Source organism: Syngnathus leptorhynchus, chromosome 22 (genome assembly GCF_054491065.1).
Source record: "Syngnathus leptorhynchus isolate UIUO chromosome 22, UIUO_Slep, whole genome shotgun sequence".
NCBI classification, from domain to species: Eukaryota; Metazoa; Chordata; class Actinopteri; order Syngnathiformes; family Syngnathidae; genus Syngnathus; species Syngnathus leptorhynchus.
The window spans coordinates 5,464,894-5,487,827 of record NC_141216.1 but is presented as its reverse complement, the minus strand read 5'-3'; the positions used below and the strand labels follow the sequence as shown (position 1 = coordinate 5,487,827).

At 42.4% G+C, this 22,934-nt stretch overlaps 2 protein-coding genes across 4 annotated transcripts in view; one reads left to right on the top strand and one right to left on the bottom strand.

The window, feature by feature from the left end:
- The window catches only part of mapk8b (mitogen-activated protein kinase 8b), a 93,582-nt gene that overhangs the window by 12,154 nt on the left and 58,494 nt on the right, over positions 1-22,934 (bottom strand). Inside the window, exons 7-19 of one of the 3 annotated variants that reach the window (XR_015063434.1) lie at positions 22,169-22,343; positions 21,761-21,890; positions 21,545-21,603; positions 20,550-20,688; positions 19,921-20,086; positions 18,914-18,985; positions 18,287-18,469; positions 17,375-17,499; positions 17,238-17,301; positions 17,004-17,081; positions 16,569-16,694; positions 9,293-9,418; positions 6,504-6,594 (exon numbers count right to left, since the gene is read on the bottom strand). Coding sequence is in view for 2 of the 3 variants with exons in the window: in XM_085904513.1 (XP_085760639.1) it covers positions 16,565-16,689; positions 17,004-17,081; positions 17,238-17,301; positions 17,375-17,499; positions 18,287-18,469; positions 18,914-18,985; positions 19,921-20,086; positions 20,550-20,688; positions 21,545-21,603; positions 21,761-21,890; positions 22,169-22,290 (1,263 nt within the window). In the remaining variant the exon portion in view is untranslated. Of the gene's footprint in view, positions 1-6,503; positions 6,595-9,292; positions 9,419-14,919; positions 16,695-17,003; positions 17,082-17,237; positions 17,302-17,374; positions 17,500-18,286; positions 18,470-18,913; positions 18,986-19,920; positions 20,087-20,549; positions 20,689-21,544; positions 21,604-21,760; positions 21,891-22,168; positions 22,344-22,934 lie in introns of those variants that run through there. The other 2 variants (XM_085904513.1, XM_085904514.1) reach the window with 2 other exon arrangements.
- Positions 4,084-14,071, top strand: arhgap22b (Rho GTPase activating protein 22b). Its single transcript, XM_085904609.1, has 9 exons — positions 4,084-4,269; positions 6,494-6,581; positions 9,310-9,438; positions 9,847-10,054; positions 10,133-10,265; positions 10,339-10,412; positions 10,496-10,617; positions 10,754-11,735; positions 11,845-14,071. Exons 1-9 carry the CDS (start codon positions 4,084-4,086, stop codon positions 12,065-12,067), a joined length of 2,145 nt encoding a protein of 714 aa, XP_085760735.1. The 3' UTR covers positions 12,068-14,071.

Genomic DNA, 22,934 nt, shown 5'->3' with positions numbered 1-22,934 from the left:
TCGTCCAAAAGCTCCATCCACCCTCAGGCGGATGCACCGCTATGAATAATGCAGTAGGGAGGGGTCGAGGCCACTGAGCGAGGGGGGGGGAAACCCACCGATGTAGTCCCTCCCTCTTTTCTTGTCGCGCTCCCCTCCCCTGTGTTCCCAACCCCCAGCTGGCGGCCGCACTGCAGAAGGTCAGAGAGAAGAGAGGAAGAGGAGGCTGAGGGAGAGGACGAGCAGGGGCGGGGTGCTTGGATGTACAGGAACATGCCGAGAGGAGAGCGCGCCGACAAGCCATGACAACCATGCTGAGTCCCAAGATCAGACAGACCCGGAGAGGTAGGACGCTTTTGGACGTTTATCTCTTCAACTTTCAAGTATTATTGGATTGGGACTGACATGCAGTTTCATATCATTTGATTTTTTTTTTACCCAATCATTCAAATTTTGATATTGTGAAAATGTCCAATTTAAACAACTGCCTGTGTAAAATCTGTTTGGAGTCAATTGCATCTCTAGTTTCATCCCCCCGCTATGAGCCTCCTGTCAGCTGGTGGCGCCGCATGCGTGTGCGTGTGTAGCGTGTGTAGCGTGTGATGTGTGCGCCCTCGTAAAAAGGATGCGTTAATAAACCCATGTGTGCATATGCGTCCCAGTCCGCGTGTCTTTCCTTCCATCCTTACTCGCAATTATTCATCTGGATGTGATTAAGATGTAATGAATAGCTCCCGATAATCGGAGTGGGATGCGGAAATCCTCTCCTGGAGCGGCGTGAAATTGCTCTTAAAGAGGCTTCAATCTACATTTGCATAAGTTATCACACAATAGGCATCGGTCTCATGTGTGTTTTATGAATTGCCGTATTAGCTGCTTGATTACGATGGTTAGATTCCTGTCACGTTTCGTACTTTAGTAGCTGTAGAAAATAAATGGAATTTGTTTCAAGATCAACCCGAAAGTCTTTGCCGAACTAGTGACTGACTAGTATTCACAATTTGGTTTGCATTCAAATTATTGGTCATGTCAAAATAATGCTTTTTTTTTTTTTTCTCTTCCAGATTCTGTCAGTTTTAATTGCCTGCATATAAGCCGCTTGCCTCGCCTACCGTTATCTATTTGATGCCCGTTGCCATGGTTTTTTTACCATCAAAGTCGTGCGACTTGGCAATTGGCTGACATTCTGCAGATGTGCCAACTGGCGTATTATACGTACACGAGAAGAGAAATACACATCCTGCTGCATCAGTTCCACATACAGGCTGTTTATGATTGTCAATTGCCATATCCCCGCCCTCAGTGTGTAGATTCAAACCCCCTTGAGCACACACACACACACACACACACACACACACACACACACACACACACACACACACACACACACACACACACACATACATACACAAACCAGCCGGGTAATTTATCAACAGTGCTAGGCTAACTGCAAGTTCCGCGCGGATGCACCTGTAACTCTGTCCGCCATAAATCACCACCCAACGACTAGATTAATGGAATTAAATTCCTCCAGCATCCCTGTGTGTGTGAAATAAAATGCATCTATAGCTTGATGATACATGTCAGACATAGAAAATATGTCCCCCCCCCCCCATCCGCCATGCTCGCAAAAACAGATCCAAAATTCAGGCACCGGTGTCAACATTATTGGTAATCTATGATTTTACTGAAAGCTGTTCAAATCCATTTTTGGACATGTGCCGCCTGCTGGAGTGGTTGGCTTGCTTGATTTACTTATGCTTTAAAAGGACCCATGAGGATAGTATGCATAAAATCTAATAGACATACAGGTACAGTAGTTGGGGGATAATAGTTTGTTGCTAGGGTGGTACCCTCAAGGGTACACTTTTTACACCCTTTGACATTTACAACTTGAGAGCATGCCCGTGTGCTTGGAAAAGGTATAAATATTACATTTGAGTCCAATAATTATCCTTATACGGATGCATTAGTGTATTATAGGTTTTACATTAAGGTGTATAAATGGACTGCGCCTAGGAAGAAATTATGCTAAGCCTCTTGATGTTTTCCCTTCCTCCAATGTAATTCATGACAAATGCTAATGCTGCTCTCCGTTCCAAGAAATTGCAGTGGTTATGCATAAAGCACGCTTTGACACCAAAAACTGAAGTGGCCCCAGTACAGCTCCACCTAGCCAAGGGAAGGACTGAATCACCCTGGGCACGAGGTTCAAATCGGAGTTTTGGCACTTTGAGACCCACACAGGCAAGAAAAAAAAAAAAAAAAAGAAACTGTGACTCAGGCGTGAATCACAGACAAGCTTGTGTTCCACTCACACACAGCTGACGTGTTAAAACTGTGGAATGCTTTTATGTGAACACTAGCAAATCGAAAAGGGATGGGAAATATATGGTTAGGGATTCATCCATAGATTTTATATCAAAGATGCTAATTTTGTTATTATATTTCATATAGTTGCCCTTAAAGCTATAAGCGGACACTCACATACTGTTTTAATGAGGTGCTGACAAACAATTAATATGATGGCGTTCATCTAATATAACACCAGCTGCCATTCAGACCACAGGAGTCGATTCTAGCTCGTATCGGCTCGTAACAGCAACATTTGAGGAACGGCTCGATGAAATAATCCATATAGTAGACTTAATATGGTGTCTCGTTTTAAATGTGTTCCGTATGAGAACGAATGTGTCTGCATCCTCTCAGTAATAACACGGCAATTAGTGATTGAGTTAAAAGCAACGCTGCAGGGGAGATAAGAACTAGACCGCGTCTAAGGAAGACTAATGGACGGATAAGCGTCATTAAGATGAAATATGACAACACAACTTCACATCATCGATTGCAACATTATGGGTATAGTGTTTAGGAAAAATGAGAAATATATCTATATCTATATCTTTATAACTGTGTCTTATCTTTGTCAAGGCAGCTGTTGTATTCGATTTACCGATTTCTAACTGGCTGTCCAATGATCGGTGACAGTTCAAATGAATCAAACACTTCCCACCTTGAAGACAAGGTCAAAGAGCCATTAACTGTTTTTCAAGCTGTAAAAATTATGATTGGGAGCAATATATATATATATATATATATTTTAAGCAAGAGAGGTAGTACCTATAAAACATTATCCTAGTTGCTATCTATGTGTGCGCTGGAGGAAATGAAATGGAGACAATGGAAAAGGATTGATTTTCTTTTTTCCCATTTCTCCATCCTCGTATTCCTTCAGCGACATTGATCATATCTCGGGAGCTCGTCTGCGCGGTTGAGTTGGATAAATTATTCATGATCATTAAATCGCACTGCCTTGTTTGCATACCCTGCCACCAGTTCATACCTGTGTATAATGAATCCATACGGCCGAGTTGACAGTGAAATATGGTTGTAACTTGAACAGTATATTAAAGCGTGCACTTGCTTTGAAAAAAAGGACAATGTGTGTGTGATCTCAGTCGGGGAAAAGACTGATGTCGCACTGGGACATGGCGGTACGGCCAAGTCCCTTTGCTTTGAAAGTGCCCTCGGCTGAGCTCAGGTTTCACACATTTGTTGAGAATGATTCAGCCTGTCGGTCCCATGTGGTCTTATTATCTGAAGCCCAAGCCGTTTGCCTTGCTTTTGGCTCGTGGCGAGACAATAGGTCTCGCCCAAGGACCTTGCAAATGGAAGGCAGGTGAAGGGGTTAGGGGGGAAGTACAATCTATGTTACCGCAGGCTACGGGAGTGTGTGCGTTACGTGTGCCATTACTGTTTCGACATTATTTGTGTTCCTTTTCATATTTGCCTCTGTATCTCATCTTGAGGTGTTCGAGCCCCGGGGGCAGGAGGTTGTGTGTTGGTGAATGACGAGCAGCATGCGCAATGAAAGATAACACTGGAGAGTGAAAATGAGAAGAAAAAAAAAAAAATGGCATACAGCCAAGATGGTTAATGGAGTAGTCTAATTTCTGTCAACTCAGTGATTGACTAGTCTGTATTCAATGCTGGGAAGTAATGTACTGTGCTTTATTTGACTATTTACTTTTCACTGTTATACCTTAAAAAAAATAAAATAAAGAAGAAACATATGCGTGTGTATGTGCAGCCAGGTCCAAGAGCATGGTGATGGGCGAGGTGACGCGAGGCTCTTGCCAGCCGGCCTCACCCAGCCTCCACGAGGGGGCGCTAAAAGCCGGCTGGCTGAAGAAGCAGCGAAGCATCATGAAAAACTGGCAACTGCGTTGGTTCGTGCTGCGCTCAGAACAACTCGACTTCTACAAAGATGAAGAAGAAACCAAACCACAGGTAATTATAAAGCTAGACGCACGCTGAAGCTATTATTCTAACTTATTTATGACAAAATTGGTTGTTTGCGGAATGGACTGCAGTCACGTCATTTAAGTAGAGCCATCCAGGATGTTTGTGTACATTGCCAATAAATAACTGCACAGATTTGATCATCCCACCACAAATATTAATTGACATTTTTTTTGGAGGGGGAATTTTGACATTTCGCTTTTCAATGAATACAAAGCATCAAAATTATAATTATATGAAGCAAGCCATTGTCTCCACTCTCAAGCGTCTACATTGAATATGCTGAAAGCGGTCCACACTGGCTGTAATAAAATCTCCCCACACTCAGGGCCAACAACGAGACGCTCTAAAGCAGTCACGTCACATAACTAGCTATCTCACAGCACCATTGTAGTGAAAAAGCTAAAAGCTATGTATGAGACGGACATTTCCGCTCCAAGTGCTTCTAGTACACATGGCATAACACTTCCATTAGTGCAATCAGCCTAAAAATATTTGCAAGGAAGATGCTTCATTGATTCGATTACTTTCTCAGTTGAAGACACTTTTTTTTGTGGCTGTGTGCTGACTCATCGTTTCCCTCTTTAATAACCACTTAGAAGTAATGGAGTGGGCGTGTCACTTGACTGGCCTTGCTTGTGGGGTGGGATGAGGCTGTTTAGCGGTTTACAATGTTCTAGGCAGGGGAGGATGTAACAATCATCATTTTAAGAGTATTCCTGACTGAAACCTTGTCACTTGTATTGATTCTTTTTTTTCTTCTTCCAAGCCTTCACTTCGGATGACTGCCGTTTATTTAATGTAGGCCATCTGCCATCACTGTCTTTTCCCCGCACGCCCACAGAACACACATAGGATGACGTCTCGGTTTCATTGCGGAATCTATTCCATGGGGACCAAATGACAAAAAGGGGCCTTTAATCATCACAGCTTGCCGATATTCATCCGAGCTGTATTGATTGGTAAACCTTCGTGGATTGGAAGAAAAGGCTGAAATGGGCATACGTGCATATAACTCAAGGAAATGAAAACTCACACAATCCAGGGGTGTGTGAGAACGTGTCACCCCGCCTTAGTTCTCTCTCTAATCTTCTAATCGATGGGATATTTGAAACTGGGAGTGGCGCTCTGTGGGAGGAGGGGGAGAAGTTGCCTTATTGCTACAATAGAAGTCCAACCCGCTTCCAAAGACGACAGAAAATAATGACAGAAAAAAGGCAATCGATCGCACGGTGAAAAAGCACACTGTGAAAATCAATAAAGGGACTTTTTATTTTTAGTTATTGGACAAAAAAAAAAATGAACGGCTGTGTTTCCAACACATTTCTGCGTACATTTTTGGAGCACTTTAAAATCCAATTGGTTGCATCCAAACTGACGATGGGCATTTATAGGCAAACCGGATTAAGATGGGCGTGTCAACAATAGCTAGTTGGAACTTTGCCTCCTGCGTCATGGTAACCGAGCTCTGTCGGGGTTTTATTAAAAGCCGAAGCTTATACAAATTTGAAACATGTGCCAAGGGCAGGTTTTCGGGCTAATCTGGATAGACAATAAATAGCAGTTGAGTTTCAGCATGAATTAGATCACATTCAAGCAATTGACTGTTTAATAAGCACAAAATGATACTTTAATACGAGCTTGATACCAACCGACTCTACTCTTCTCTGCACGATTTGTGTTCTCAGGTTACGTGTTGCCCTTTGTAAATCTTTCATCCCTTGCTGCCTGTGTTGTTGAGCGCATAGCACCCCAGGGACCCCCCCCCCCTTTCCCCGAACCTTCAATCCCTAGGTTCCTATGCTTTTCTCTGCGCTCCAACCAGTCACAGCTCTTCCAATTGTTGCCATGGCGACTAATGTTGGCGAGGGCCCGGCCCACAGGCTGTGGCGATTTGGCGGAGTCGGCAGGCTGTTTGATGAAGGATGCCAGTCAGCAGATTAAACAGGGCCGACCTTCTGATGCTGGCTGGCATGGCTTCACAGCTCACTTGGTTTTAGTTGTCGTAGCTAAATGGCTATTGATCTTGATAATGCATTGTGGGCCCAAGTTCAATTCATGACAAGGGGGATACGAAAACGGAACAATTTCTTTAAAGTTCCACTTTTTCGGAACAGCTATATAATTAAAAACGATCTCATCGGTGAAGATTTACATATTACACTTTCTGCTTTTTTTTTTCGAAGCTCAGTGTTGTATTTGTGTATTTCAGGGATGCATACCTCTGCAGGGATGCCAGGTGAACGAACTCACAGCCAACCCAGACGAACCAGGAAGACATCTTTTTGAGATTGTGCCAGGTAAGACTTCATGCTGTGAATAACAAGGAGGCAGATTTCAGGTTGTGTGTTATTGTAATTTTCTAATCTCACACTTGGTGACACAATGTTTTGCTAGCATTAATAATAATTCATTTAATTCTGACACACAAGCACATTGCTCTCCAAACATCTGTAATATGAAATAAATGGAAAAAAATAAATAAATGAAATCTGTCCAATACATTCTTGGTCCCTGTGCCAGACTATCCTCGGAGGAGTGTTTGCTTAGGGACCTTTCCTTGTGTTTAGAGTGGACGAGCAACTTGTGTGTTTTGTTTATGGGCGGTCAACATTGCAGAAGGGTGTGAACTCAAATGATCCTCTCGCCATAGGCACACTGGAAAGTAATGAGGTGGAAGGAGACCGATGCAAGTGTGCAAATCTGGAGTCTCACCTGGAACATTTATATTGTCTTACTGTTTATATGTGCTATTTCATTTGTCTATCTATTTGCTGTGTTTGCACCCTTCCAAGGTCACGGTCATTGTCAGATTACATTTGCCAAAATGACCTTACATGAACTCACGGTCGTCCTTGTCCACCAACAGCAGTGAATAATTTAATCGTTTTCAAAACATTGAGGAAAAAAATCCTGGCACCATTTCAGGAAACTATTTTCTTTCCTAGTTTGTGCGCTGTAGCTGCAACAATCCGTGGAGCCAAACAAAGCCGATTCCTTAGTCACGCGCCTAATTTGGAACTGAGGTTATTTGTATCAAAGCCTGGAGGCATACGGGAAGCTGTGGAATTACTGGAATTTTTTTTTTTTTGATTTAATAACAGCTGACTCAGGGCGGAAAGTACTGCTGTGATAGGGTGACTGACTCGGTAGGGTGACTGACTCGGGTCCACTGACTGACTTTATGGGTCTTAAAAAACGCCATTACGGATTTTTTGACCAATTCTATTTGTATCAGGTCAAAGTGGTAATGCTGATGGTTTGTAAGCACAGAAATTGTTCAGCATTATCTGCTTTTTTTTTTTTTTTTTTTAGTATGTGCACAAGTTTATTTGGCAAAGTTTGGAGGACAACCCACCTTCCAGCACACACAGACCAAAAGAGAGAGAGAGAGAGAGAGAGAGAGAGAGAGAGAGAGAGAGAGAGAGAGAGAGAGAGAGAGAGAGAGAGACTCGTCACACTCCTCCTCAGGGATTTACTTCTCCCCAGGGGGGCTAAGGGAAAGGACCTGCAGCCCACACTGCTCAATGGGAACGGCGGGAAGAAACCGGGCAATGAAAAGAGGGAATAAGCGATTGTAGGAGTGGCACTCATTTGATGGATTCTGTTTCTGTTTGGCACCGAGCATGCCTCACTGGCAGCTTCTGGCCATCGACGCTACCCGAGTAGTCATCTGCTCTGGTCTGAACTGTCGATGCAGACATGGGGCCGGTCTGTTGTAAGCCGGACACCCTGAAGAAGCAACATCTCCAAGGTAACAGGAAGCAGATGCCGGAGCTTTTTAACTAGACTAGTAAAGAGCCGAGCTGTTCACTATATGTAAACTAACTTGTAGTATTGTCACAGTATGGAAGAGCACTAGCTTCTGTTGTTGGTTACATGAATTTGATCAATGATTATCAACACTAGTCATTTCCTGGGCAGTTTCTTCAAATAACTTTGTTGTAGGGAATATCAGATGATTTGTTTCACTTTTGATTTGAATCTATTTCCTGCTTCCCACCTGTCTGGCCAAAGAGTAAAGTTGTGATTGCAGAAACTCAAATGCTGCAGCCTTGCACAGTCTTTATCATTTAGTGTAATCTTAATTAGCTCCGGCAGGGATCTTTGTACTTTTTATCCATTCACTTGAGGCTGAGATGCTCGAGTGGTCTGTTGTCTTTGGATGCATTGATTTTGTGTGTCTCTGTCTGCGTGTGCACTAGTGTGTGTTATCAGGTCAGGATTCTGTGGAGTGGAATCAAGAGATGTCCGGGCTCCTTAATGTCTGAGACGTCTTTTTACATTTAGAGTTTCAAATGATCTCAGTTGTGCAGGCGAAATCTACAAATCCGAATGTCGATGTTCATTCAGCTCGTGTTTGGAGAAAAACTTAGTTCACCAATTCAAGTGCAGACCAGACAGATTCAAAAGACAGACCAGTGTGATCATCATGATGGTGTGAGTTTGCAAAGCTGGGTGACAATAGCATTTGACTTTATGGCACCACTGTTTATATTTGGACTCCTTTCTCGCAGCTAAATGTCTATGAGCACAATGACTGAATCTGGTCACACTATTATCCCACGCTTATTAAAGTGCACTTTGGATTAAAAGTGCTGTTTATTGGAGGATGGATTTTCTACTTTGCTTAATTTACCAATTTTTGCCAAAGACGCATGCCATCGAGTAATGTTACTGTGACCTTGATTAGACTGGGTATTTTTTATTCGACTATTTATCTTGTCTAAGGGATGAGATATTTTGATCTAACTAAAACCTTCCTGATGGTTAGGATGACTTCCGTTTTAAACAAATTGAGCTCTAACGCCATCTAGTGGTAGAAAACATTCACAGCATGTTTGCTTTGTTGTTTAACATTGTCACATGATTGTGGGCTTTTTAAATATTTTACACATTTTTGACTGCAAAGTATACACATAGTTATTTTGAATTCAAAGTTGGGGAATAATGTATCTGATATAGCCTCACAGTAGCACTCTTATTATTTTTTACATGTTCTTTTTTTTACCTGTTATGTGTTTCCAGGAGGAACGGGAGAGAAGGACCGTGCACCAATCAGCCATGAATCCTTCCTGCTCATGGCCAACTCCCAGACAGACATGGATGACTGGGTCAAGGCCATACGGCGGGTCATCTGGGCACCGTTTGGAGGAGGTAAAGGCAAAGCTTTAACTGACTGCAAGCCTCAGGCATAAACATGTCTACATTTATTGATAGTACAGTTGTCAATTGAAGCCATTGTAACAAAAGAATATTATCTATGGCTAAAATGAAATCCATTCCGTATCATCTTTAACCTCGAGAATTTCATACGATGAACCGCCTAGGCAATATTTTAAGACCCCCTAGTTGTCTGTCCAGAACAAATCTGTCACCGACTTCTGGAGCTGTCATTAACAGCGGCACTAAAAAGTCTTCACGCATTGCATCTGTGTTGTCAGCTGCTTCGCCATTTGTCAGCAGGACATATTTTCTGCTTTAGTGTTCTTAGCGTGTGCAACTATCGGCGCACCGGCAAACTCAGCCGCTGAGCTCGTTACTATACTATTTTGTTTTTCTAAGGGATATTCGGCCAGCGATTAGAGGACACGGTGCAGTATGAGAAGAAGTTTGGCCCCCGATTGGCTCCGCTGCTAGTGGAGCAATGTGTGGATTTCATCAGGGAGAGGGGCTTAGACGAGGAGGGTCTCTTCAGAATGCCGGGCCAGGCCAATCTGGTTAAAGATCTGCAGGAAGCCTTCGACTGTGGCGACAAGCCTCTTTTTGACAGGTAGGCATGTCAAGTGAAGAAAGAGAAGTGAGACCAAACACCCTGGCTGGAGATTTTTGTTTTTGTGAATTCCTGCAGCAACACAGACGTTCACACTGTGGCATCCTTGCTGAAGTTGTACCTACGAGAGCTACCTGAACCTGTCATTCCCTTCTCCAAATATGAAGACTTTTTAACATGTGCACAGCTTTTGTCCAAAGATGAGGAGGAGGTATGTGTGCACTTGAAAAGTTTCCGTCCTTACGCGTGCTTGCTGTTTTGTTGAAGGTTTTGCTTTTCGACAGGGGGTTCAGGAGCTCGGGAAGCAAGTTAACACACTACCTCTGCCTAATTACAATCTGCTCAAGTACATATGCAAGTAAGCTATTATTTTGGACGACCATTCCATCTTGACAAGCGCATTTGAGGAATAACCTAGCAAGAAATGTCATTGCTTTCTAGATTCCTTGATGAAGTCCAATCGCACTGTAATGAAAACAAGATGAGCGTTCAGAACCTGGCCACAGTGTTTGGGCCCAATATTCTTCGACCCAAGATGGAAGATCCCGTGACTATCATGGAAGGTACAATATACAAAGGATGATTGGAAAATTCATTTATTCAAACTTCAGATTTGTTTTTGGGAAGGAAAGGGTACAACAAATAGGACCATGATAAAGCAAATAAAATGTGAGACTGAATATAATCCATTGCCCCTAGGTACCTCTTTAGTGCAGCACCTCATGACGATCTTGATCAGGGAACACAAGCGTTTGTACTCAGGGAGGGACCAGGAGGGCTCCACGGCACTCCAAGCGGAGCATCAGCTCCTCAATCGTAGCCTTGGTGCTTGGATCTCCGAAGAGGACCTGCAGAGTTGCCCCGTATCTAACCCAGAACAAGAACTGAACAGTAGTGCCTCGTCACTCGAAGCCAAACTGTGCGCCGCCGTCACCCCCACTCAGAGCCCAAAACTAGGGTCTTCGTCAGCAAAAGGGGAGACGGTTGTGAGCCCGAGTAAACAAGCTAAGAGCATCCCCTCGTGGAAGTATTCTTTTAAAGGCTCCTCGACGCCTCGTTCGCAGCCGCAGCCCAAGCAGAGCGGCTCGGCGGTGGAACCCAGCGCAGTGTCTTCAGGCGGGGGAGGAAGCAGTAACTGGCTGATGAACGGTTTGTCTTCCTTAAGAGGGCACAGACGTACTTCTTCAGGTGAAAGATCGGCCCGAGACCGCGACTCCACCGGTTCCTCACAAAGACTATCAACCTATGACAACGTCACCTCCTCATCCAGCATGGGCAGCGTTCAGAGTGTAGGCAGCACTCCTTGGTCCACTTCGTCCTGTGAGATCTCAGGGCCAGACTCTGGGAGCGGTGATCCCTCGGCCCACCATAACTGCGGAGCGGGGGGTGAGGGCGGGGACAAGGGGGAGTGGACGGACGTTCAGCGGGAGCCCGAGAGAGGACGGGACGGGGGGACGACCGCGGATCCGAGCTCTGAACAGGATAGCTGCGAGGCCATGGAGTTGTGCAGCAGCAGTGCGGCCTGCAGCGAGAACGGAAACGTGAGCATGGTCGTTGGAGTACCGTCCGTCGTCACGTCCGACGACGGAGAGGGAATGAACGTCACCCTGAGCAGTCTGGTAGAAGGCCTCAAGGTTGAGCTCGGGAAACAGAAGGCTGCTTATGAGATCAGGATTCAAAAGTGAGTATATGCTAGCTGAAGATTTATGAAATGCTTATATTTGATAAGCATGTTTTGGTCAGGGGTGTGTAGACTTTTTATATCCGTGCATTTGTATGGCCACGTACAGGTTGGAGGACTCCAGCGCCGCCCTGTGTGCTCACATGGAACGTTTGGAGCAGGAGATGGAGCAGGAGAAGAAGCGGCAGCGGATGCTGGAGATCAAACTGCGGAACTCGGAGCGAGCTCGGGAGGACGCCGAGAACCGCAACAAACTCCTGGAGAAGGAGATGGAGGACTTCTTTTCCACTCTGGGAGATCTTACCATGAGTACGAGAACCAGCGATATTTGACCCGAATATGACGACGCCAGGGTTTGTTTTTAGAAAAGGGCTCACGGCATCCTCGGTGCCGGAAGACGCTCGGCCATGTTTGTGTGCGTTGACAACAACGCCGGAGGAAATGTGGCCAGACGTCACATGGAACATGAATGCAGTCACGTCTTACTGGTGAGCACTGACCAATGTGACCTAATTGTAGCAAGTCAAATGATGATTGAATGCGATTTATCTCTCCTGTTTCACATGTAGATGAATGTTTGCTAAATATTAAGATACATTAAACTAACCCCCCCCCCCCCCCCACACACACACACACACAATCCCCATTTAAAGGCAATAGGGACCAAAACTGTTGAGGAATTGACAACCCCTCCAAAATGTTTAGAACTGCTCAAATTAATATATTAAAATGTAAATAACCTCATAAATTATGATCCTGAAAATATCATCCTTAAAAATAACAACTGTCATACAAAAAAATGACACCTAAGTAGTTAGCTTGAGCTTTTTAATAGCGACTAAGCTTAGCTCCTCTGAACACAAGAGTAGTTTTTTTTTTTTCATAAACAGCTGAGGATAGGGACCACAGAAATAGACACGAACAAATATTTGTCAATAGAGAACTGCAAATAGGAGTTCACTATAGTCACAAATTATGTTGCAATACGAATATTTGTTCAAAATTTGTTTGGAGATGGGCGATTTAATATGACTAAAGATAGGAAATGGCTATTGTACTTAAGTTGCCAGTTCTCCACTTCCATCTTGGAGCATAAACACATATTTGTATTCTCTTTCAACAGTCAGCTAGTCTTGCCTGCGTTTGCCCTCAGGCCTTTCCAGTGCCTCTTTAGTCACATGACCTACAGGTCATCCCTCGAGTGTGTTGTGGTTTAAAACGAAGGCCAGTTCAAAGTGAGTCAGACCTGGCGGCCATGTTGACTTTGGAAGATGAAGCTCAACACTGCCCTTAAAGAAACAATGGTATTTCCTAGTTGTGCCTTCAGGGAAGTCCTTTTAAATATTGAAATGAATAAAAAAGGTTAGCGCCGCCTGACCCGGTCCTCAAGCGTAACCTCCCTCTAGACCGTTTAACTCATGAATAAGTCGACAAAAGTGCTGATGATCGATATCTTAGAAGGTGCCAATTATTGTGAAAGTGATTTAGTGCTTATGAATGGAAAGAATGTATCCTTGTAGTGAATGTAATTGTGTTTGATGAAGCCAGCCTGAGAGGAAATGCACTGGTCAGCGTTTCCTCCATTTTGTGTCTTGGACTAACTCTCTTGGGAAGAACATGAAGCTTGTGCATATTTGTTCATGGAGCATGCTGATTAAAAATGACTCAACAAAAGGGCCCATAATAATGAAAATGTGCTTTAGTAAAAACCACGTGACTGTTGTTTATTTTAACTATACTGCGTTTTATAAGCAGACGTTAGGATTTTTATTGCACAGGAATGTCACAGAAGACTACTACCAACTCCACGTAACAGTTATCACGGCAGTCCAATAAAAACATTTATGTTCCTTTTATGTATGTACGGCTATGTCACAATGTCTTGATGGCTCATCAATGGTGCTTTTTTATTTATTTGGATATACATAATTGTAATGAATAGACACCTATGGAGAATAAAGCTGACATTGGGTTCATCGAAGATGTTGAATTTGTATGAAATTATATTAGTGGAAATCTTAACCATGTGATCAATGTGGAAAGAAAAAGACCAATAACCAAAGTGGATTCTTTTATTCGTAGTACACATTGTTTTCTTGTTCTGCCATTGTATTGAATTTAAGAGGAGGCATCATGAGATCCCAGTGTATGTTTTTTTGTTTTTTTTTTAAATACTTGGGAATTCTTGGAACTATTTTTACTTTCTTGGCTGGAGTCACTCGCAAACCAGCACCATACATATGATTATTTGTTACTATTATTTGTCTTACCGCAACCTAAAATCTGTCAGGCGGGTAAGGCTGAAGTCTTAAAATGGATCTGAATTATGCAAAAAAAAAAAGGGGGGGGGGGAGTGGGTGGGGGTTGACAGTACCAACACTTTTGATTACCTTCAGGCGACGCTTCGAGAGCACACTTTGCTGAAAGTATTGCACATTTAAGTTGGAAAACAACAACTACAAAGGAAATACATAGGACTCTCCTCTCACTGGTAGGCGAACTTTACATTATGTACAAAGTCTGTGGAAAGCGACACTTTTTTTTTTTTTTAAACTCAGTCAAATAAATAAATAATAATGGAATCTGTTATTCACATGTCATGCAGGCAACGATGATGACGCAAGAAGTGGCAGAAATTCAGCGTGAGGTAGTTCATCAAAGCCGATAGATTAGTGATTCGGACAAATTAGAGACAGAAGGAATTTTTTTAAATTAAAAGCCGTGTGGAGAAAATTAAGAGCACTTTCAAAATAAAAAATAAAAACAAATAAAAAGGGCAAAAAGAGTAAACTTCGACTTGGATTGCACCATTCAAACCGCTTGGGATTATTATTATTTTATACAGAGTCTTGTTGAAAACGGAACATTTCTCAATTCAAGCGAAATAGGGTCACTTCACAGAGGGAAATGTTTTAATTTTATTTTGTATACATTTGGATATTAGATTATTACAGTAATTTGTACGTTACAATTAAGCAGTATTTTGCACGGAGAAGTATATTCTTGGGTGCTTCACAAAATAGGAATTACTCTTTTTGAATGTAACCATAAAATACATTAACCTTTCGACAATGTTCTAATGTGTGGAGATACACCTGTATATATTTATTTCAATTTTGGGGTAAAGAAGAAGTTTTTCATTGATTTAAATATAAATGTATTTGGATAGTAGGATTTTAAAAAAAAAAAAGTATTTTTTCCCCCTAATTTCATTTTTACATGAATTATATGTTTTGTACTTTTTCTGATCAAAATGATTATTTTTTTTTATTGGTTTTCCCGAGGGATGACTGTAGATTGCACAATTTATTCAGAGTTTGCTGGTACAACCCAATGTGAAGTTATGATTTTATGTTTTGAAAGGAGCCATCGTACAGTAGTCCTTGACATATTTAACAGAAACGACTGCATTGCCAACACAGCGTACAGCAAACAGCTACAACCAACGTACTTTCTTTTCGGTCATGTTTACTGCACGGTTCCAAAATTAAAAACAACATTAACAATGATAAAAACAATAATAGATATGGCCTCCACCTAAAACATATGCCTCCCCCTAAATATATCCTTGCCCGTTTAACTATGCAAACTACTCCAGCATTGTTGTTGTTTTTTTCTCCCTGGCTAATATTATATTTCGATATAATATCTTATATTTTGCAGAAAGGGGCCCATTGTTTTGCTGATTGCGAAACTTTGATGAAAGACCTTGGTGACACTGCCTGCCTCAGACACATCGTCACCTATGATGTCCCTCGAGGGTCAAAATTAAAACAAAGTAGAAAAATATACAAATGTACCCCCCTGCCCCCCCACACACAAAGTAGTGGTTCGAGTTGGAAACTACTGTTAACTATTCAGATGCCTTCAAAACAATATGAATGACTTCTTACAGTACAACAGGCACTTTTTTCTTGAAAACAAACACTTCAAAGGACAACATTATTGCATAAAGTAAGAATTGTTTGTTTTCTTTCATTTTTTTTTGGTGTGCTGCCGTTTAAACATGCAACTTAATCGCTTTTTAACCGCAGCTGTCCCAAGAGACATCATGAACACACAACAGTATTAAAAGTTACTAATAACGGGATGATTTTTTTCTTCTTCACTTTCTCATTCAAATAAAAATCACTTGCGTTGTCATATGTTCTACATCCTGATAACCTTTTCAACGGAAACATTCTCACGTGCAACACTTCCACCCATCTTATCGTAGGTCCATCTACACACCCTCCATTTGTATGCGGTGGAACCTCCAAAGTGGAAGAATGTGTGAAATCGTCACAGCAATGGACTAGAATTGACGAAAGGAAGCTCCTCAACTCACCTCAACATAGTTCCTTGGCAGCAGGACTCCACAAAATGGCCAAAGCAATATTTATATTTCTTTGGCCTGATTTTTCAAATATTGCCATACACTTAAAGGTTTTAGGATGGCGCTGATTGAACCACTGAAAACTAATTCATGTACTTTACATGTTTTCTATGAGACAAATTGTTTGGAAATCGGCACCTCGGACCCCTTTTTTGTTCCACTTTGAAGGTTCCACTTAAAACATCGCTCCTAAAGCCTTGAATAACTATGTAAGACAGGAGGGGTGTGTCAATTAACTACCGACTATTTCGTGTCAAAACTGTACAGAGTCATTGGACGTTTACCCCAGCAGTAGCATACGGGCGTTCCACATTTAGGTCGTCACAGTCGGGTCGTTACAAACCGCGTTGTAGTGAAATTGTTAAAATTGTCTCTTACCTTGAGATTGTTTACTCAAAACAACTTGAAAAAAAAAAAAATCTGTCTTTTGAGACGGAAGAGAATTACGAGATGGTCACCTGCAGCGGCCCAGCGCGTCGCCCGTATCGGGTTCTGTGGACGTGGAGGTGACATGAGCGGGGGAGCGTGTAGCGGGGGGGTGCTGGTGCTGCTGCGGGGGGTCGCTGCTCACTGTTGCACCTGTGCTATGGGATAGAGGGGACGGAGCACTGGGTCATAACTAGTTAGTGTACAATATTATGGGACAGAGCTTTGCAAGGAAGAGTAAAAATCTGGAAGTGGGCCTCATGAAGGTTAATGGCAAAGCACTATTTTTTCTCTCTCTCTCTCTAAATCACTTTAACTTTACACATTGCCAAATGATGGCAACAAAGTAAAAAATAAATTGGCGGTGATTTTATGAATGGCAAACTGTGAAGGTGGGAAACTATTCTGAAACTCGCAAATCAACCAATACGATCAGGAATAATTACATCAGGTACATTAACACTAACCGATGGACGCTGGCGGTCCTCTTATGACACCATTTTTTGTTCTTTCCTCCCAGTCCAAGACTTCTTTGTATATCAACTCTGAAAGAAAAATATCATTATTTATATCACACAACCCTTTTTTGGATGATGCTGTGGAAATGCTCTTATATAACAAAACACAGCGCTAACAGCTAAGCTTCCATGGCAGTCAATCAAAGGGGCGGAGAAGACACCGATGGATGGGACGTTTCCTACCTTTCCACTCTTCCACCGTGTGCTCCCGCTCATCCAGCTGCTTGTCGGTGATTGCCGGTGGCGGCTAAAATAAGGATTGATGGCATTTCAAACACACTCAGACAACATGAGTGAGAATGAGGGGAGTGAATACTTACTGCTTCCACTTCAGTGGGGTCATACCACACGTTGATGTAAGAGTGCTGAAGGGCCTCGTCCACCGAGATCCGTTTGGAAGCATCTATGACCAGCATCTTAGACAGCAAATCTCTGGCTTGACTTGCTGACAAAGTTTTTTGGAAGGGAAAAACAGAAATTAATGCCGAACCATATCATAACTATGTGCAACTGGCAGAGTTGGAAAATAGTGGACCTTTGGACATTTTTACCTCGGGGTGGTTCACCTTCAAGGTACCTCTGTAATTCTAAGTATGTAAATGGGATCATTTCAAACCTTGAAAATGCAACTTCAGGCACTTTTGTATTTTCCAGCACCCCTTGAAAGCCTACAATATAAGCGCCATAGTGCTGTGGATAAATAGTAAAACAACCGCATCATTCTCATGCATTACGATGATTTTCCGCCTTGAATCACACATGGCCTTTTGGAACTAATGATCTATCATAAAGCAACCGAAATGGTCCTGACAGGAAACACAGCTGTCAAATCCAATATTTCAATTTTTTATTTTTATTTAATGAGGACAGAAAGATGTACGACTCCCCGCCTCTTTGCCTGCAACAGCTTTGCGGTGCTTACTGTGAACGTTCTTGTCACATTCTCTCCCTTTCCTCACAAAGACACGCTTGAGGTTAAATTTGGTCACGGTAAACAGCTTGCTGCTCAAGTGTCAGCTTCCACATTAAGCGCTTTTTCTAAAGTAGCGTCTTGTCACTTGCAAAGTACGACATATGCAACTTTGCCAACAAATACCACTAGAGCAAATCAAGTAACATCTTCTGTACAAACACATTTCGATAGTGTGTTGCACAACACGCTTAACAATCACAAGCGTGTGCATCATGTTCACAGGATGGACATTGAAGGTGAACAGTTAGCTTATATTTACCTTTCAGTTTGTTGTGTTCAGAGTCTGCGGGAAACAGAACGTCGGGAAATAGCTTCTCGAAGCTGTAGCCGGCATAGCGCGGTCGGTTCTCCACATAGGTCCTCACCGATTGGTTGAGTTTCATCAGGAACTCCTGCGACGGCGTCCCCAACTGCTCGATCACCTTATTCCACTGGTCAATATCTTTAGGTTACAATGTTAAGAGAAGAACTGGGCGCAATGATGGAGGGCTGGCATTTTTGTGAGGGAGCGGGTCTTGAAATCCACTCGAACATAAACGACAGCACAAATCTCAGTCACATTTTTTTTTATCTCTGCAGTATGAAATCTGGTGATTGGTCGTAAAGGGAAGAAAAGTTAGTCAGTGTTTGACCATCCCGTTGGACCACAGCTTCTGAGAACTACCCATACCTATTCTCACTGCAGACAGTTTCCTTTAGTAGTAGACAAATACGAGGGAGGAGATCAACAAATAGAGGTTGTCTTCAGCCACGGCAGAAGACAAAACAGATCAAAATGAGGTACAATAATGGAATAAAATAATTCTTGTTGCGAGCAAAGATGTGAACAAGGATGAGAGAAGACGGCATTTTGGGGCATTTGGATGGAAGTTCGACATAAGGATACGATCAGTGCCAGGAAACAATACACTACCCCGGACCATTTCAGCCATGATGCAGCCAACAGACCAGACATCAACTGAAAAATGGAATGACAACCACTAAATTAACATGCATGATGGAAATGATGAAACAAGAAATACTGAGAACTTAAAAGGACAAAAAACATAAGAACACGGAACATGTACTTGCAATGTGAGGGCTGCGGTGAATACATGCAATATATCAGAAACGTATATCATCCGTGAGGAAAGAAACTATCGTATCATCGAGTCAAAAATATTTAGGTGTGTCAACACTCTGAATGCTTCATCAGTAGGAGACGATGTTTTGTTTTGCCAGTAGTTTAAGTAAAGGCTGCAAGCAATTCAAGGATACAATCCCTTCCTGGGAAAAGGATTTTGTGGCGAACCATCTCTGCCATAATGCAGCCCACAGCCCATATATCCACTACAAATGTGCAGCATTGAAGGAGGGAAGAGAATCAGCAACACAAATGTCAGCAGGGAAAGATTGACTTCGATGACTTTGGTCAAGCCAGGGTAAGAAAACAAGAAGCAAAAGGTGTTTATTTTCTTGCAACTCGCAAGGGCTGCAGCTTGAAGCAGAAGTTGTCTTATTTACTATTACTATATTTATGGCGGTTGTGGATCTTATCACTTTGAATTATCTCCATAGAAGCCTAAATCATATTATGGCGGTATTCAATTAATATTAGATGTGGCTAACTTGGCTAATATGCCTGTGTATGCTTCTATGCAATATTAGAAATGATTAGCCAACTGTATGCTGTTGTGCCTTGACAGAGGTTGTAACTTTGTTTTAATCCGGCTGCATGACGATAAGGACAAGCCCCATCAAACATATGCTAAAATATCACTGGGCAAAGAAAGTTCCCCCGCAGAGCAGAAATGCCAGTCATGCCTGGATGCCCCGCCGAGCGTGACATTTGGAAGAACAAGGAAACAACGCTGCCAATTTGATTTTTTCCAAAGCCCCCTTCCTAGCACTCACCGTTAGCCTGGTAACCCATGCCCAGGATGACTTCAGGGGCACGGTAATAACGGGTGACCACATAAGGCGTCATGAGGAGCCCCGTGGCAGCAGTCCTGGCCAGGCCAAAGTCCAGGATCTTAAGGGTACAATCTGACTTGACCACAATGTTACTTGGCTTCAGGTCCTGTGGGGGGAGAATACAAAATAGTAAGAAAAGTAGATCATTCATTCCAATTGGAACCAATCTGTTCGGTTAACATCAAGCTCGAATGAGTCCGTTAATAGAATCCAAACAGTCAAATGCGTGGCCATGAGTCATGTTGCATCCGTTCACCTAGTAAAGGCTATGCGTGCCAAGACGTGCCAGTGTGAGTGAGTCCGGTTTTCTCCGCCTCTAGCTCAATTAGTTCCGCTTGGCAGAGCAAGAGGCGCTCTGCTGCGGCTTCTTCGATGCGGGTGATTGACAGACTGCCGTGTGTGTACGTGCGTGTGACCATTTTTTTTTTTTTTTTTCTAGACCGTTCTGTCGCTTCAAGGTGAACACAAGTGTGTTCCAACAACTTGTAGATGTCAACCCCTTTCATGGTCTGTCGGGTATTTTTGACCAAAATGTCACGAAATCCAGACGTGTGTGTGTGTGTACTGACCCTATGAATGATTCCAGCTGCATGGAGGTGTTTGATTCCACACAGCATTTGGTAGAGCAAGTAAGACAGCCTCTCGTGGTCCAGCTCCATCTGAATCACCTGGCAGAGGTTGGCGTCCATCAATTCCATAACAAGATATCTACAAAGTGCACAAAAATGTACGTCATCAAAGATACAAAAAATCCTAGCAGGAGTGAAAAATCATTACACTGGTGCAAAAAATAAAATAAAAATGTTACATGGATATTTTTGCCATTTGTATCCCACGGCATTTGAGAACTGTCAGACAAAATTCTCATTTTTAAGAATGACATAAGATTAGTTGACAGCTGTTATGTCACCATCTGCAAATTGTTGTCAGGAACGTTTAGATTAATAATTGAGTCCCAATGGCATCTCTCACTTCAATGCTCATTATTTGTGTCCGGAGGAAGTAACTTGCGTCAAAGACTGATTATTGTACAAATGCGCAGAAAGACACACAGGATCAATTTGAATTTGGCACACCCACACATAAATGGAGTGCTACTCTTTCATCCTGGAACTTATTTTGCAAGCCTCCAGCTACCATTTTGCTCAGCTTCCTTTTTAGCTTCAATCAGGCAGAAACGAGAAACACAAAAACACAAAGAGCCACGCGTACGATTCGACTTCAATGGGATGACACTCTGTGGTATACTTAATCATTCCAGTCCAAATCTTGGTAGTTTATATGTCAAAAAGAGATATTTATTAGTCATGGAATGTTGAAATATAATCAACTCATTTTGATTGAACAATGGACATAACACACCATCTTTGTCTGATTTTAGACGCAGTTATAAATAAATCTGTAGCACATTAGAGGAGTCTTCCACACCAACCGCAGCTTCAGCCAAACTCTCTAAGTGCCTATAAATGTCGGCAAATATAATCCGAGTCCCCTCGTGTGCTTCCTCCTGCATTAATTGAAATGTGAAATGTGTGAGCTGAGCTATTAACTGGGTTATACTCACACATCTTGGAACTCCTCCAGTGTCTTCTGTGGTGTGAATACATTTAATAGACCGATTATCTGTCAAAATAAAAAAAGGAGGTTATTACTCGCTAGTGGATCAAAATGACAACATGACCGCCACCGCATGTGTATTTGAATTGATATGGAAATCAAGTCTGTCAAACAAACAAACAAACAAACAAACAAAGTAATCTGAATACAAATAAAAACTTACATTCTTGTGGTTGACACATTTCATGAGCACCAATTCTCTGTAGGCTCGTTTCGCATGAGTCTGATTCTGAAAGGGTCTGCTCAGCTTTTTGATGGCGACGTTCCTCTCCAGGTTGTGGTCGTAAGCCGAACTGAAGTGAAAATGCAAAGCAAAGGCTCAGGGAAATCGCTGGATGCACGGTGCAGCCAAATTCACGGGAAAGTCATATCTTAGCTTTGTGGGTCAGAGTTTTAAAATTCACATTGGTTCACTTGGTTTTTTTTTTTACTGGATTTTATTTGGCTCCTGTCTTATGGTGTGCAGAAATATAGCCCGGTTGCGATTGCTGTTCAACAGCTCCTTACGGATCAATTTAGCACCAGGTCAGCCCCACAATAAAATAAGCCGCCAAAAATAGAAGTGACTCACCAGACAATTCCCTGTGCTCCGGATCCAATGGGTCTGAGATTCTGGTAGCGCTTTAAAACCATAAATGTTGAGTCGCCCACATCTATACTGTAGTACTCCTTTTCACGCTTGTTGCGGTTCATGGTTTTGCCTTGGACTGTGGCTGAGCATCCAAGTGGAGGATATCGTTCAACACCTACAAACAGCAGAAAAAAAAATAATGTTCTGAAAACAATTCTTTACATTTAATTCTACACTGTCAGCAAGTTGACATAATAAAACCAAAGCTGGGATTGAGTCCCTGCCCAAGAAACTGAAAGAAAGATAAAGAGCTGTATAACATAATGGCTTACTGTATTATAATTTCCCATTAAAACAACTTGTAAAGTCCATTGTGGTTATTACACCACTTAGCAGTGCGACCTGCAATTGTAAATCAAACTCTAACACTCAAACTCATATCAATGTAGAGTTAAACTGGCACAAAATGAAGCCTTCCACTACCAGTAAACGTCCCACAAGAATGTCAGTGCTGTGAATGTGCTTCACGGAAAAGGTAAAAAGTTCAAAACAATGCATTGAGATAGGCAGAGGATGAGTGGAAGCAGGAAGTTGGCTCATGCTGAATCCAAAAAGGAGGAATCATTAGAGGCATTTGGATCATTGTGCTGACAAGACTGGCTTGACTATGATAGCTGGATGTTTCTCGGACCGTGACTTATTCTGATCTTCATTTCCGTGACTACCAAGCAACCCTGCTTTCAGCGCCAATTAGCCGTCAAACATC